At 47.6% G+C, this 15,364-nt stretch overlaps 1 protein-coding gene across 5 annotated transcripts in view; it reads left to right on the forward strand.

Moving 5' to 3' along the window:
• Nucleotides 1-15,364, forward strand: part of Tarbp1 (TAR (HIV-1) RNA binding protein 1) — a 70,085-nt gene that overhangs the window by 26,038 nt on the left and 28,683 nt on the right. For 4 of the 5 annotated variants that reach the window (XM_052727530.1, XM_052727528.1, XM_052727529.1 and 1 more), the window contains exons 4-12: nt 833-981; nt 2,865-2,917; nt 4,557-4,654; nt 6,994-7,129; nt 8,204-8,300; nt 9,977-10,066; nt 10,422-10,557; nt 12,743-12,842; nt 14,315-14,487. In XM_052727530.1, coding sequence (XP_052583490.1) covers nt 833-981; nt 2,865-2,917; nt 4,557-4,654; nt 6,994-7,129; nt 8,204-8,300; nt 9,977-10,066; nt 10,422-10,557; nt 12,743-12,842; nt 14,315-14,487 — 1,032 coding nt within the window. The remainder of the gene's footprint in view (nt 1-832; nt 982-2,864; nt 2,918-4,556; nt 4,655-6,993; nt 7,130-8,203; nt 8,301-9,976; nt 10,067-10,421; nt 10,558-12,742; nt 12,843-14,314; nt 14,488-15,364) is intronic. The other variant, XM_052727527.1, reaches the window with a different exon arrangement.

Here is a 15,364-nt window from a genome sequence, read left to right on the forward strand (position 1 = left end):
GTTAGAGGTGGGTGTGAGCCGCCTGACATGGGTGCTGAGAATCGAGCCCCAGTGCTCTGAAGAGTGGCAGTGCTCTTAACCACTGAGCCATCTCTCCAGCCCCTTACTCTGCCTTTTATTGTGGATTCAATTATATAATCACTTGAGAGGTCCTTACTCAGTGTCAGTGTGTACCGACACTGGAGGCAGGGGGGTGGGGCAGTATTTTTCCATTTGAGTTTTGTCTGTTTTCCATGAAACAGTAGTTTTGGCTCCAAGTCCTGTGAAGAGAACAGAGAAGGGACCACAAAGGAGTTCATGTGAGGGGGAGGTTAGGTCAGACCTAGGGTGACATACAAACTCAGAGCTAAGAGCTGGTCAGCCCTGAGGTGGGGAGCTCTGTGAGGATGGTAGGGCACTGAGGAAACTGGGTCTGTAGAGTGGGCAAAGCTGGGTGGCCAGTGTCAGCCTGTGTCTTGTTCACACTTTAAGAATGGGGGGAAGCTATTCAAAGGCTTTAAGTAGAGGGGTGACAGTTTTAGATTTATGTATGAAAAATGGCCTCAAGTCGAGTGAGGGGACAATGTGCTGAACCACCCCAGGTCTAAAGTTCCGCCTGTGCACACAGGCTAGTGCTTTCTTGAGGACTCTGGTGACTGCAGTAGCCGAGGGCATCCAGAATGCTGAGCGCTGAGGTGATTGGGTTCCGCAAGCTCTGTGGATGTGATTAGCAAACTCATGTTGCTAGTGTGAGTGTCCATTGCACGCAGATTTGTGGTGTGAGCCCACAGTCTCCACGCAGAGATCTAAAGTTAGAGTTGTATGTCAGCATCGAGTGTACTTGTTCCCACAGGCTGCTGGCTCTTTCATCCCTCCTGGCACATGTGCATTTATAAAAGAATGTTTGAAAGCGAGAACAAAATCCTGACCAAAGAAGGCGTGATCCACTTCTTGGAGCTGTATGAAGTGAAATCGCTTCCATATTCACCGGAACTCTCTGAGGTAATGACATCCCAGCCTCTTCCTTAACAATCCTCAGAACATGGGAGGTGAAGGCCATGTGTCTGTCACATGATCTTTTGTTTTTAAACTCAAGATCTTTTGTGTTTAAGAGAAAAACAACAGAGTGGGCAACTGCCTGGAATAGGAGTCGGAGAAGAGGGAGAGAGAGAGAGCTGAGTCCTTTGCATGGCGGTTGGGAGTCAGTGCTGTGGAGGAATGGGGTGAGGGAGCTTCAGGAAGCCCTTGAGACAGTCAGGGGAAGTGTGCCCAGGCTCTCTCTGGTCAGTGTCCCAGAGGTACAAAAGAAGGAAACGTTATGCCCTTCTGAGTTAGGAAAAGTGAGCAGACCACACAGCAGAGCCCCCGGCAGCAGCTACGGCGAGGGTGGGCCTTTTATAGAACTTCACACATCAAGCTCTGCTTTTTGAGACAAGGTCTCCTGTACCTAGGCTGACCTTTAAAGCCCTCTGTGTGGCCAAGATTGACTCTGAACTTTGGTTCCTTTTGCCTCCTCCTCCCGAGTGCTGGGATTGCATGCACATCATCACTCCCAGTTTATGTGGTGCTAGGGACTGAACCCGTGGCTTCAGGCATGTTCGGTGAGCACTCTGAGCCACATCCCCAGTCTCTGTCTGCCTGTCTCCTCAAATGTCACTCTCCTGTTTGGGAAAGCTGAATGGTGGGCATGTTTGTCAAGGTTCTTCAGAAGGACAGAAGCCATAGAATGAATGTGTACTGAAAGGAAATTTATTAGGTTGGCATACAGCAGTGGCCATCTGCTAGCTGGGGAGACAGAAGACCAGTAGCTGCTCAGTCCTGAGGCTGGGTGCTTCAGTTGTCCAATCCGGCATTGAAGGCCTGGATGATTCCTAGAGAGCCGCTCAGTACTTCAGTTCATGTTGAGAGCCCAAAGAAGCTGGGCTCTGATGGAGCACAGAACGGCGGCAGCAGTAGCAGCCACAGTGGCAGCTGCAGGGTAGATGAACGCACCATCGAGAGGAGAAGGCAAGGAGGCAAACACACACCTTTTTCCTTGGTCCTCCCTGTGTCTGGGTGGCTGCCAGAAAGGTGCTGTCCACTCTCAGGGTGGGTCTTGTGCTTCAGATAATTTAATCAAAGCAGTCCCTCATGGGTGTGGTCAGAGACTAGTCTCATGGCTGAGTCCTAGATCCTCGTCGAGCTGACAGCGTTAGTGTCCAGGTCGGCTTGTCTGCGTCATTTCTCAGCTGTTGTCCTTTGCAGAGCTTGCAGTCTGGCAGGGAAGCCCCTGGGGATGCTGTCCTGGAGCTCTGGGTCACAGTTGTCTGTGTGTACTTTATCGTCTCTGTCTGAGCTCTGTTTGTCTCAGCTGCTGTCTATACAGCAAGGAGACCGTGAGTGCTAGGGTCTACGCAGTCGGGCCCTGTGGCTCCCTGTCCCTACCTTAGACACAGTAGCTCACCTTACCTTAGGGTCATACACACCAACCTGCTTTTTCTGTCTGAACTCCACACTATAGCACCTGAGATGCATTCTGCCCCCTGCATTGCAGGAAAGCCACTGGGAGGTGGGGAGTTGTTGGCCAGTGTCTAGGACTGTTTTGGGGATCGTTAATGCCCAGCACCCACCTCAGCACAGGCTGTCAGTCTTCCCTGAAGGGATCTTTATTTCCCTATTACTGTCTGTGTTTTCCATCTACTTCTTCATCAAGCTCCTTCGTCCCTGACCCACCCCAGGGCCCTGGAGGTTGTTACAGGGTGGTGGCCTTCTGTTTGTGCCCATGGGACCCTCCCTGCATTAGCCTGCTCTGCTCCCCAGCTCTCCTGTGTCCCTGGGTAGAGCAAAGGCGGGTCCTCTCCCTGCAGTCAGATGTGTGTGTCAATCCTCTTCCTTTTCCCTTTTAGTTTGTGACTGGCCCACTGATGGACGTCCTCTCAGAGAGCTGTCTGTACAGCAGGTGAGCACCGTGCTGGTCTGCTATTGCTGTGGGGCTAGGGACAAGGCCTTGTGCATGCTGGGCCAGCGGCACACCGTGGATAGGCCCCAGCCCAGGGGGTCAGCTCTTCTCTAGTGCAGTTCTGGGCATCTGTACACAGCATGCCTGGCTCGCTGCCTTATTTTAGCTTTTTAATTCTGACTTAGTTTCACAGTTTGCTAGAAAAGTCGGGGGATAATACAAAGAATTACCCTTTATTGTTCATCTATAGCCAGCAGATATTAATGTCTAATGGAATTTGCTTAGTTGTCACGTGTGTGTGTGTGTGTGTGTGTGTGTGTGTGTGTGTGTGTGTCACGCTCTGTCTGCTGAACCGACTTACCTTCTGTATGTTTCATCTGTGTGTCTGTCCCTCCCACCCTCTTCCCTTCCCTCCCTTCCTCTCTTCATCCTCTCCGCCCTTCATCATCTCCCTCCCTCCCTCCTTCTCCCTCTCCCCTTCCCCTCCCTCCCTTCCTCTCCCCCTCCCCTTCCTCCTCTCCATCTCTCCCTCCATCTGTATTAAGAACCTTGAGTTCACACCAGTGTGTCTGGTGTCTGTCAGTCCTGTTCTGCACAGTCCATCCTAACATATTCCTTTCTGTATCTGACAGTGGCTGCCATGGCTTATAAGAGGTCTGCTTATTCACAGCTTTCACCCTTGGAAAAGGTTAGCAGTCAGAAGTTTGTTAGTTTTGTGCCTTAACCTCATTTGGAGAGTTATCTATACTCTGAAATTGCCCTTTCAGATCTCCTCCGCTTTTATTTTTAGAATTATGTTGTCTTTCTGATATTGATCACTAAATTCATAGCTATAAGTAAGTTATGCTTAGGAGGCCTCTAAAAATGAAAATTACCCCACTCTTCACCAATTTCTTTAAAAATGCTACTGTCCAGGCCAACTGACAGGGATCTATTGATTTCAATGTCTGATGAATAAATACTGAAAACATAAAATGGCGTGATTGACAGGGAATTTTGAGTCTTCAGTGAGGCATTGTTGGACGGCATTCCATCTGTGAGGTGGCTGGGCTGTGGGAAGTCAGCACACGGCCTCCGTGCTTTTGGGAGAGTTGGTGCACACATTTATCGGGACACACCTTCTGGTGCCCTGTTGTGTTCAGTTAGCAGATAACACACATAGGCAGAACCACCGTGGTCGAGTCTGTGTTCACAGTTGCACACTAGCAGATGTGAGTCATCTCTAATATTTGTCTTCACTGTGAATGCTCTTTTACTTCAACCTAAAGATGTAAAGTTATTGAATTGTATGTTGGAAACAAAAAGGTACAGTTTAAGTTAGTCGTCCCCAGCTATTGTGATACTAGACTGATGTGTGTGTAAGGAGGGAAGGGGTGTGTCATCACAGGCTGCCACACCCCTTCAGCCAACAGTCAGGGGTCCTGGAGAGTCCTGCTGTTCTAGTAGAACATCCAGATGTTTCTGTGTTCAGAGAGTCTCCAAATATTCTGAAAAATAAAATGCAAGTCCAGGGCAAGAAGAGTTGTCCAGTTATTTTATTGCTGAGAACCAGGGCCATGCTGCATTTAGACTAATGTCCATATGCTTATTTGTAAATGGATTTTTAAGTTCATGGTTTTCTCCTTCTCCTTGATCACAGGTCTCCAGGGCAACTGCTGGGAAGTGGCTCTCCCCTGGGATTAAAGCTGCAGAAGTTTCTAGTCACTTACGTTTCTCTTCTTCCAGAAGAAACAAAGAGTATGTCAGAGATTTTTAATTTACGTTTTAACTTTTAGCACGTTTTGGTATATGTGCCATCATGTGGCTGTCATGATCAGTGCTGTGCAGGCATCTGCAGCGGAGAGCACTGGCCTTGTGGTCTGTGTACTGTCTCCTCTGCAAGCATTAGCAAACAAGGCTGAACAAAGGAAAAGTGCTGGACAGTACACAGCTCACGCTGAGTTGTCCGTTTCAGCAGAAGACTTAGCTACGTGGCTGAGGAGCGCACACTGGTATAGCCCTGTACCCTGGAGTCGGCCCACTTCCCCGGGTCAGGACTGATTTTTCTTTTCTTTTCTTTTTTTTTTTTTTTTCAAGACAGGGTTTCTCTGTGTAGCTTTGTGCCTTTCCTGGAACTCACTTTGTAGACCAGGCTGGCCTCCAATTCACAGAGATCCTCCTGCCTCTGCCTCCCGAGTGCTGGGATTAAAGGCGTGTGCCACCGCCCGGCTGATTTTTTCTTTTCTTTGGGCTAAGTTTGGAAGTGGGCACAAAGCACTGAGACTCTTGGTGCCAGGTGGCACACACGGGCCTCTGACTTTTACTGATCCTAGGGATGGAATTTTTTTTTCTTCTTATATTCATTTATTGACAAGATGACCAGTGATGTCATCTGTTCAGAAGAGGTAAATATGGTCTACAGTATCAGGTCTTTGAAGTTGGTTGTCTCAGTGGCTCTTGTAAAAGCAGTTAGTTTCTGGAGAGAACAGTGGAACTGCCGACTGTGAGCACCTGGGTTCCAGCCTCCTGGGGCTGCATGTTGGCAGCATGGCTGGTGTGCCCAGCGAAGTGCTCTGTGGAGGCTGCCTGCCTGGTGTTGGTGGCTCAGGCCCAGAAGTGTGTGGGGTGAGTTTGAAGGGAAGCCTGGCTATTGTACTGAGTGAGGGGTTGGCATGAGACAGGGTGTCTTGGATCTAATTAATGCATCCAGAAGAGAGCAGAATGTTTACCCATAGTTTCCAGTGGCTCCTCCAGGTTCGATAAGTCTCTGGAATTTTTTTTTCCCCCAAGACAGAATTTCGCTATGTAGCTCTAGCTGTTCTGGAACTCACTATGTAGACCAGGCTGGCTCACAGTCACAGAGATCCACTGCCTGTGCCTCCTTCCGAATGCTGGGTATACTCCTCTATGCCTGGCTTTTTCTGGGGTTTCATAACAGAAGCAAACAGTGCCATTAGCAGGAGATGAATGGAGGAGGCACTAACCCTTTGTGTCTCAGAAGAGGACGTCAGCCACTGAATGAGACCCAAGGAGGGCAGGAATGGCTTTCCAGGAAGGTGTGCCCAGGAGCGAGGGACTGTCCCAGCAGTGGTTCTACAGCTCAGGAAAGTGGTCCCCAGCAGCTAAAGCTTTACCTCTGACTGGGTGTGCTTGTTCATGCCTGTAATCCCAGGACAGGAGAGATTGGGGCAGGAGAATTGCCACGAATTCAGCCTAACTAGACTACTTAGGGAGACCCTGTCTCAAAAAACAAACAAAAGAAACCCCTTCTTTATCTTCAGTAAAAAAAAAAAAAAACAAAAAACAAAAACAAACCACAATTTCCTGATTATCAGATTCTCCACAGCACAGTGGAATCTATCATACTAAACAGGAATGAAATTGTAATAATTTTCAAAATAGCTTTATTGAGATTTACACTGTTCAGATCAGCAGTGTTTACTATATTTAAAGTTGTACATCTATCCCCATTGTCTGTTTCCAAAATAATTCCCTCATCTCCAGAAAGAACTGGGCCTCACAGACCAGCTCCTCACAGCTCCTGCTGCACATCCTGTCTCCCTGATGTGTGTATTCCATGGGTTTCACACAGGGGATTGAACACGTGGCTTCTTAGGGCTGGCCTCTTCAGGGGGTGGGTTTGTGTAGCAAGAGCTTCATGTCTGTGGCAGAGTCGAACTCCGTCCTCACTTCACGGTGGGCTTCTCATTTATTTATCCACCCATAGGTTTGTCCATTGCTCCCCAGTGTTCTCTTTTCACTCTGGTGAACAATGCCGCTGTGAATGTCCCTACACATGGTTTTGTATGAACCTGTGTTGAATACTCCTAGTTAGACAGCTAGATGTGGATTTTGCGGGGTCACATTCTCGCTACATGTTGTCCACGCTGACCGCACCCTTTCCATTCCCACCAGAAGCGGGAGGGTTCCCGTTTCTTCAGATTCCAGCTCTCTTGTTTTCCTTTCGCTTTTAGCCGTCCCAGTAGGTCTGAGGTGTTGTCTCACTGAGAGTTTGGTTTATATTTTCTTACTAAGGGAGCAGAGGACTCTTCAGTGTGATCTCTGCAGCAATAACGTTTGCAAACCTTTTCTTCCAGGTCATTTCCTATTAAAGTTCATTCAGAGGATGGCAGGTAGACACTGGTGTGCTGTGCCTGTGTTCTTCCTCTCCAAGGCTTTGGCAGGCATGCCCAGATGTAAGGCCCTGGGTGGAGAAGGGCTTCTCGCTCTCAGGTAACTTACATACTGTGTATTCATTCATTTGTTGTTACTCGTTCATGTAGCTTTGTGTGAGAAAAACTGACATGTTTTTATTCATATAAATAATTAATGGAATGTCTTTTGTTTGATGAATTACTAATTTAAATATATTCTATAATATATGTACTTGGGTTTTGATCACCTTAAAGTTGATGAGTAGGAAAAATTGATACGTTAGAAAAATTAAGGACAGATATCAAATCATAATAGCAATTAGAAAGTATTTAAAAATATATGAAGTTCTTACTTTGAGAACATTTGCATTTAAGTATTTTTTTTTTCCTTGAGACAGACAGATTCTTGTATAGCCCACGCTGAGTCACAGCGATCCTCCTGTCTCGCCTTCCCAAGTGCTGGGATTACAGTCATACCCAGTTTTTTTCTTATTCAAAGAGATTGGGTTCGTATTAAAACTGAACTCTGTCTGGGTTTGGCTCACACTTGTAACTCCACTACTTAAGAAAACAAGACTGAGCCTGAGGCCAGTCTTGGCCAGAGGGAGGTTGAGATCAGTGTGGATGGCCTACTGAGACTTGGTCTCAATCACATAAAAAAGAAAAACAAAAATTGTGCTCTGTGTAAGATCACGCTGGAAACTGGCTCTGCAGCTCTTCTGGTGATGGCCATTCCTGGTGACAGTCACTTCTGTGACTGGCCATTCCTGATGACAGTCATTCCTGGTGCTGGCCATTCCTGATGCTAGCACTTATGGTGCTGGTCACTCCTAATGACAATCACTCCTGGTGCTGACCAATCTGGTGACGGTCACTCCTGGTGCTAGCCAGTCCTGGTGACAGTCATTCCTGGTACTGGCCAGTCCTGGTGATGGTCACTCCTGGTGCTGGCCAGTCTGGTGATGGTCACATCTGGTGGTGGCCAGTCCTGGTACTGACCTGGTCTGGTGATAGCTGTTTCTGGTGATGGTTAGTTACTCCTGGTGACCGTCATTCCTAGTGATGGTCATTTTGTCAGAATTTGTAGACTGTGTAGGTGTTTGTGAGTGATCAGACTTCCCCTGGTACCTACCTTGTCCTTGTTTTGAACCAGGGATGTCCTCCAGTGCACGATGATCACACACCAGGTCCTTCTGAGAGGAGCGGCACAGTGCTACCTTCTCCAGACAGCCTTGCATCTGGTGGATGTGGTGAGTGTGCCTGTACAGATGCCTGTTTGTAAGTCTTTCTCGGGGTACCTGTGCATACAAGTCTGGCCTGTGGTGGTGCTGTCAAAAAGGCCTGCTGACGGGTTGGCCCATGGGTGTCCTGATGGGACCTGGACTTGGGGACAATTGACATTTTCCAAGGTGACAGAAGTGTGCAGGAAGTGTTGGCACTTGTAATGTGGTTGGGTTGTGCTGAGCAGTGACTTGCTGTCTGGGGCTTGGGAATGTTAACATTTGTGAGGCCTGGGCCGCTGCAGAGCCAGGTCCCAGGACAAAACCTGGGCCAAAACCTGGGCCCTGAGCTCTAGTCAACTTCCCTAGGAGCCTTTCACATGCATTCTCACAGCCTGGTAAAGGGACCAGGCCATCCTGGGTGACTCACCAGGAGAGGAGCTCGTGGACAGAGTCCAGAGGAAGATACCGAGAGCCGGAGTCAGCACACTGCTGTGCCGGACAGAGCAGTGAAAATGAGGCATCTTTATAGGTTACATGGTCCCTGTTTAACTTTGGGACTCTTCTTTGTCATCTAAATAAATGCATATGCCGTGTTCCAACAGGACTTTGCTTAACCCAGGGGCTGTGTGTGCCAGCCTGCCGACCTGGCCTGATGCAGAATATTTATAAGCTGTGATCTTTGGACTGAGGAACCGCTGTGGTTTTCTTCAGTTGGAGGTTCTTTTTGTTGCTTCTAAAGAATCATTTTTTATTCATTGTCATTTATTTTTATTGACGGTATTTTTAAAAAGATTATACTCATCTTGTCTCTAAGATGCTAGCTGATTTTAAAGAAAAATGTGTATTTTAAAAATGCCTCTCGAGGCAGAAGGGTTTGCCTTGAGTGTGAGACCAGCTGGGCTAGATTATTCAGTCCAGGCTAGTCTCGACTGCAGAGTGAGACCCTGCTTCAAAAGTCCAAAACCTCCTCCCACAAAAAAAAAAAATTACAAAAAAATACATATGTGTATGTAAAAAAAATAAGTAAGTAAATAAATAAATAAAAGGATTGGCTTTTGATATAATAGATTGCCACTGTGGAGTTCCCTTTATTTTGTCATGTGTCTGTGTGTGGCATGCAAGTGTGTGTGTGCACGCACATGAACGTGCACACACATGGGTATGGAGGCAGATGTCTTCTGTTGTGCTCCACTTACAGAGGCAGAGTCTCTTGCTAACCCCAGACCTTGCCTATTCCAGCTAGTCTGCCTGCCCGGCTTGCCTGGGATCCCCTATCTTGGCCTCATAAGCACTAGGATTACAGATGCCACCAATTCTGTTCAGTTGTTAGTGGTTCTGGAAATCTGAAGTCTGTCCTCACACCAGAGCCCAGCTTTATGCACTGAGTTCCTGTTCTTTTTTGTTTGTTTGTTTGTTTGTTTTGTTTTTTCGAGACAGGGTTTCTCTGTGTAGCTTTGCACCTTTCCTGGATCTCGCTCTGTAGACCAGGCTGGCCTTGAACTCACAGAGATCTGCCTGCCTCTGCCTCCCGAGTGCTGGGATTAAAGGCATGCGTCACCACTGCCCGGCTGAGTTCCTGTTCTTTTGTTTATACAATGTAACTTCCTGTATCTGAAGGAATGACATCCGACTTTAGTTGACTTGCTGTTTCCACAGAGCTGTGATGTGACTCTAAAAGTCTAAACTGAGCTTTTTCTGCCTAGGAGAAAGTATCTCTTTCTGATGTGGCAGCTTTTCTCATGTCTCTGAGACAAGAGGAGTCCTTGGCACGAGGGACCGTGTTGTGGACAGAGGTGAGCTGGAAATCAGCGGTTTGAAAGCACTATAAAAGCTCTTTCCCCATGGAGCCATCACTAGCCAGTATGAGAATGTATCAGTTGCTTTGCTAGAAGTTTGAAGTTCACTTTCACTGGGTTCCGAGTGGTCCTCTCCAGCTAATACAGTTCTGAAGACAGGAGCCACACATTAAAAATTATATTCTTCTGTACCACTCAACACCAGTGAATGATGGCTTCATGAGAGTGTACCAAGGTCTTATGTCTAATTTTTTAAATTTTTTAATTCAGTTTATGGCTCAGGGAAATGAGAAATGCTTTGTTCTGTTATGATTTATGAATAAAATAACCCTGCCATGGTTTTCCTGTCTAGCTCTGTGATTGGCTGCGCGTCAATGAAAGATACTTTAGGCAGTCCTCAATTAGTGGCTCTGAGGGACAGGAGACATCATTAAAGGCTTACGTGAAGAACCTCGTTCAGGAGTTCGTGAAGTCCCCTGGTTGGGAAAGTAAGTCTGAACTCCTCTTTATGGAATGACGAAATGTGTTATAAGGAACTTTCAGATTGATTTGTGGGCATAAGCAGTTGTGCTGTGTGAGCCTGAACTTCAGCCAGGTGAGCAGAATCGCTCTCTCCCGGCTTTCCGGGTTCTGAGACTTGAGGATGTTAACCCAGTATAGACGCTTTGGAGCTGCTCAATTACCAGGGCAGGAAGTGGACCCAGTTAGTACATGAACTCATCCCACAGGGCAGGTGTGTGTGGTTCTCTAGGATGGAAACGGATGAATGCAAATAATGCATGTGGGTTTGTTTTTCACGCTTTAGAAGCACTGTTTATTGTGAACTGATGAAAACCAGTTCATTTATCTGAGTGACGTGTGTGTGTGTGTGTGTGTGTGTGTGTGTGTGTGTGTGTGTAGGCTGGGGCTTGACATCGGGTAATTCCTTAGTTGCTTTCCTCTGTTTCCTGAGACCGGGTCTCTCACTGAATCTGGGACTTGCTGATTGACTGGCTGGTCCAGCTGGCCAGTTTATCCCAGGGACCTGCTGCCCCTGCCTCTGACCACCACTCCTGCCAGCTTTTACGTGGGTGCTGTGTTCTGAACTGCACACTCATCCTTTCAGAGCTAAGGCTTTGACCCCAGTCACCTCTCCAGCCCCCAAAACCAATCTCAGAGAGCACACTTTGGGAAGGGTTATTCTGCCAGGCGGTTTGTTTTCATCACACACTTGTGAAGACCATTCTTCTTCTCCTTTCCTGTTTTCTTTTTCTTTTGATGTGGTTCTGGTGTGGCCTTGGGCATGCTTGGTGGGTGCTCTACCACTGACCCCCACTCCTGGCAGAGACCACTTTTGCAAAGATCTTTGGAGAGAACATGCCAGCCTGCAGGAGAGAAGAATTCTCATTAATTAGGATTTCTTTTACATTTCTATTGCTTCCTCTTCATTAAGGCCCTTAGCAATGATTCGGGGGAAACTGTGCCTTTGAACGTAGCACATCTGAACTTCCCTGCCTTTGTCTCAGATCGGCTCATTTCATCCAGTTTCTCTCATCTGATCCAGGAGTGGGTCTTACCTGATCAGGGAAGTGTCCTTCTAGAGCTCGTCTGTCCGCCAGCGTTCTCTCCTGAGCGTCTCCTCTCCGTTCTCAAGGGCGTTCTCCGTGCTCTTGCTTGGGAGCTTCTTGGCTTAGGCCTGCAGCTGAAGGCAGACCTTCCTTGCTGCTAGCGCAGTCCCACACCGTGGCTCCAGGGGAGCTGGGCTGCCCAGCCCTGGTGCTTCACCCCTCCTGTCCAGGGTCAGGTGGCTTCCGGAAGTCCCAGCCCAGCTGGCCTTGCTCTGGCTGCTTCCCGTGTTCCTCCTTTTGCTGCCCTACAGTTTCCATTTTGGAACTCCCTCCACCCCAATGTGTGCGCACCCTCAGAGGTTTCCAGTTGCCTCTAGGACAAAAGCAAAACTCCCTGAACGTTCTGCCAAGTGTCCGGGTCTCTTCAGTAGGTCTGTCACCTCATTTTCTGCCATTCTTTCTCACATATGTGCATCCTGCATCCTTCTGTTGATGAATGCTCTCCTAGCAGGACCGTCCACACGTTCTTTTACATGGGAGGTTCTTATCTCTGTTCACCCAGGCTGTTCTTCTCAGATGTCCCCCTCAGCTCAGTTGTCCCCAGATCAAGACACTTGCGCTAGTGTGTACTCCAGCTGCAGGCACATCTCTCCAGTGTGGCCCTCGCTGTAATGACAGTTCTGGCATTCTCGGCTGAACACTTTCTGTGGTCCGGGGAGCTGCGTGTCTGTGGTGGTCAGGCAGGATCTCTGCACACAACAGGGGCAAGGAGTCCTTTTTATTGTCTTTAAGCGTGGTGCATAATAATGTATTTCTCTAATGATGTAGCATGGGTTGGGAATAGTGATGGAGCTGTTATGGCTTCAGTGCATCATGTTTTGAAGGAGTTAGTGAATGCCTTTTAAATTTTTTCTTTAATTAAAAAGTGTGTGTGCACATGAGTGCATCCATGTCACAGCACCCATTTGGAGGTCAGAGGGCAACTTAGGGAGTCAGCTCTTTTCTCCCACCATGTAGGTCCTGGGGATCAAACCAGTCATGAGGTTTGACTGCAAGCACCTTTACCCACAGCACTATTTCTCAGGCCCTGGGAATGCTTCTCACGCTGTACCTTTTGTCATCCTAGCAGGGGAAAGCGGCTTTATGCCAGACTGGCTTGAAGCCAGGCTGACTTCTCTGATGGTGCTGCTGGCTGTGGACGTGGAAGGCATGAAGACCCAATTCAGGTCAGTGTTTCTTCAGTGCTGGGGTGCGGGGGAGGCTAATATGGTTTATCGTGGGTGCTTAGACTTTTCAGTGGTTGGTTGAGTCACCTCTAAGAAAGACCAGGTCGAGAACACTGGTGTCACGTACTACAGAGATGTTTACTGTAACAGCATGTGAATAGAGATAGGGTCACTTAGTGCTGGCAGGTTGGTAAATTAAATGTCAGCTGTGCAATCTAATATGAAATCGGAGAATATAGGATGCTTACTGTTTTATACTGGTATTAGAAAAGTAGATGCTAAACAAAGAAAAAAAAAAGAAAAAAGAAAAGTAGATGCTAAGATCCCAGTGTAAATTGTAGGTGAGTGACATAAGCAAAAATGGCTATTGGGATGAAGTGGCCTCTGAGCACAGGAGCGGATCATTTCCTATGGTGGCAGCAGTGCCGGGGTTAGGCGGGACCTTGGCATGGTATACAGTTACCTTGGTGGTGGGGGATATTCGATCACACTGTGAACCTTGAGTTTTCATTTGTGTTAATTAAACAAAATTAACCTTGGGTCAGGAGACTGAGTTAGCCACTAGTTGACAGAAAGTAGTCATAGAGCATCTGGAAGAGATAGACGCACCAGAAGTGGTAGGGCGGGGTTTTGAGTGGCGAGGTTTCTAATTTGTTTTTTGCAGAGCAGAAGGAGGGAGTTTTTGGGAGGTGCCTGCAAAGAGAGAAGGTTAGCTAGGTGCTATTCAACCTCTCTGAGCTAGCAGGTTTCCACCCCAGCCTTTGAATCTCGAGTCTTATTTATAAATAGAATGATAGAGATTTTGTTAAAGCTACCTTTAGCGGCAGCGGCGGAGCCAACGCCTGTGGGAACAGAATTCCCGCCAGACTGTGGCCTGAGCAGTCAGGCTGCCGTCAGAGAAGCAGACCCATAACTGTGGAGTGGCAGTTGTTGGCTGAAATAGCAGTAGAATAAGGTGCAGCCACTGTGCTGAAGGTAAAACAGCCTTGATACATCATATCCCATCTAGATGAAGTTTTAGTGCCAAAGTCATTGGTCATAATAGTTTTATATCTGTAGGGTTTTTCCTTTTGTATTTTTAAAAAAACAGTTGATGTTACATGTCTTTTACTAGTTTATGCTTCTCTTTTTTTATTTATTCATTGGCAGTTTCACACATCTGTATGGATTTTGTCTCTGTTTTCACTTACTTCCTTCTCTTCTCTGCTCTCTCTCGTTTTTCTTTGCTGCAAAACCATTGGTCAGGACCTCGGCAGTTTAACATAGCATGGGTTTAGATTTGTGTCCCACACTATAAGGGTTGAAGACAATGAAAAGCCGAGACCTAGAGATGGGTCCTCACAGGTCCTGGGCATGTGCGCCATCCGTGAAGTAACTCGTATGACCCCTGAGCTATCTTGCTGCGTGAGTGCTAGCTGGGGGAACGGTCCTGCTTTTGAGATGGCTGATGGGGGTGTTCTTTTACCATCTAGTGAGAAGCAGAGGACTCAGAACGTGCTGAGGATCTTCTTAGACCCCCTGCTGGATGCCCTGGGGAAGCTGGGCACCAATGCCTACATGCCCCTGTTGAGGACGGACAGGTGCCTCCAGCTGCTGGTGAGGTTGCTGCATTCTTGTGTGCCAAGAGGTTCCAGTGACCAGGATGGTGAGGACGACTGGGCTCTGGGGTGCCTTGCTGGGGGGTTGCTGGTGTTCAGAATGAGAGGGAGCTCCTGATTTCTAAATGTAAGAATTAGGGCCGGGCGGTGGTGGCGCACGCCTTTAATCCCAGCACTCGGGAGGCAGAGCCAGGCGGATCTCTGTGAGTTCGAGGCCAGCCTGGACTACCAAGTGAGTTCCAGGAAAGGCGCAAAGCTACACAGAGAAACCCTGTCTCGAAAAACCAAAAAAAAAAAAAAAAAAAAAAAAAGAATTAGTTCTTCCCATGCATGCACTGAGCAGCTGCTGGTGCTCCTAGGGATACAGTGGGGTGTCCATCTAATACTCCGGGAGGGTTGTATACTATCATTAGAATGTGTTTTTATTTCTTTCTTGAATAATAAATAATAATTATTCTATTATTTATTTATTATTATTTATTTATTTTTCATGTGAGGATGTGCATGTGTGTGCACACCTGTATGTGTAAGTGTGTTAATGTGGAGGCCAGAGGTTGACATAGGGTGTTCTCTCCATTGATGCCAATCTTATTCTCGAGCCAGAGCCTCTTCACTGAACCCAGAGCTGTTTTGGCTGGACTGGCTGGCCTGCCCCCCCCCCCCCCCCCATCCACTTGCCTCCATCGCACCTCCCCCTGCCCTCATGCTGGGCTTGCAGGCAAGCACTGCTATACCAGCATTTCAATGAGATCCAACCTCAGTCCTCATGTTTGCAGAGCATGCAGCTTACCGTTGGGCCACCCCCACCACTATTTTCTAAAAAGCTATTTATTATTATATTTGCGTGTGCAGATATATGCAGTTATGAGCATGCCATGGCACTCCCATGGAGATCAGAGGAAAACTTTCAGAAGTCAATTCTTT

This window comes from Peromyscus californicus, unplaced genomic scaffold (assembly GCF_007827085.1).
Source record: "Peromyscus californicus insignis strain IS unplaced genomic scaffold, ASM782708v3 Scaffold_8__1_contigs__length_139910024, whole genome shotgun sequence".
NCBI classification, from domain to species: Eukaryota; Metazoa; Chordata; class Mammalia; order Rodentia; family Cricetidae; genus Peromyscus; species Peromyscus californicus.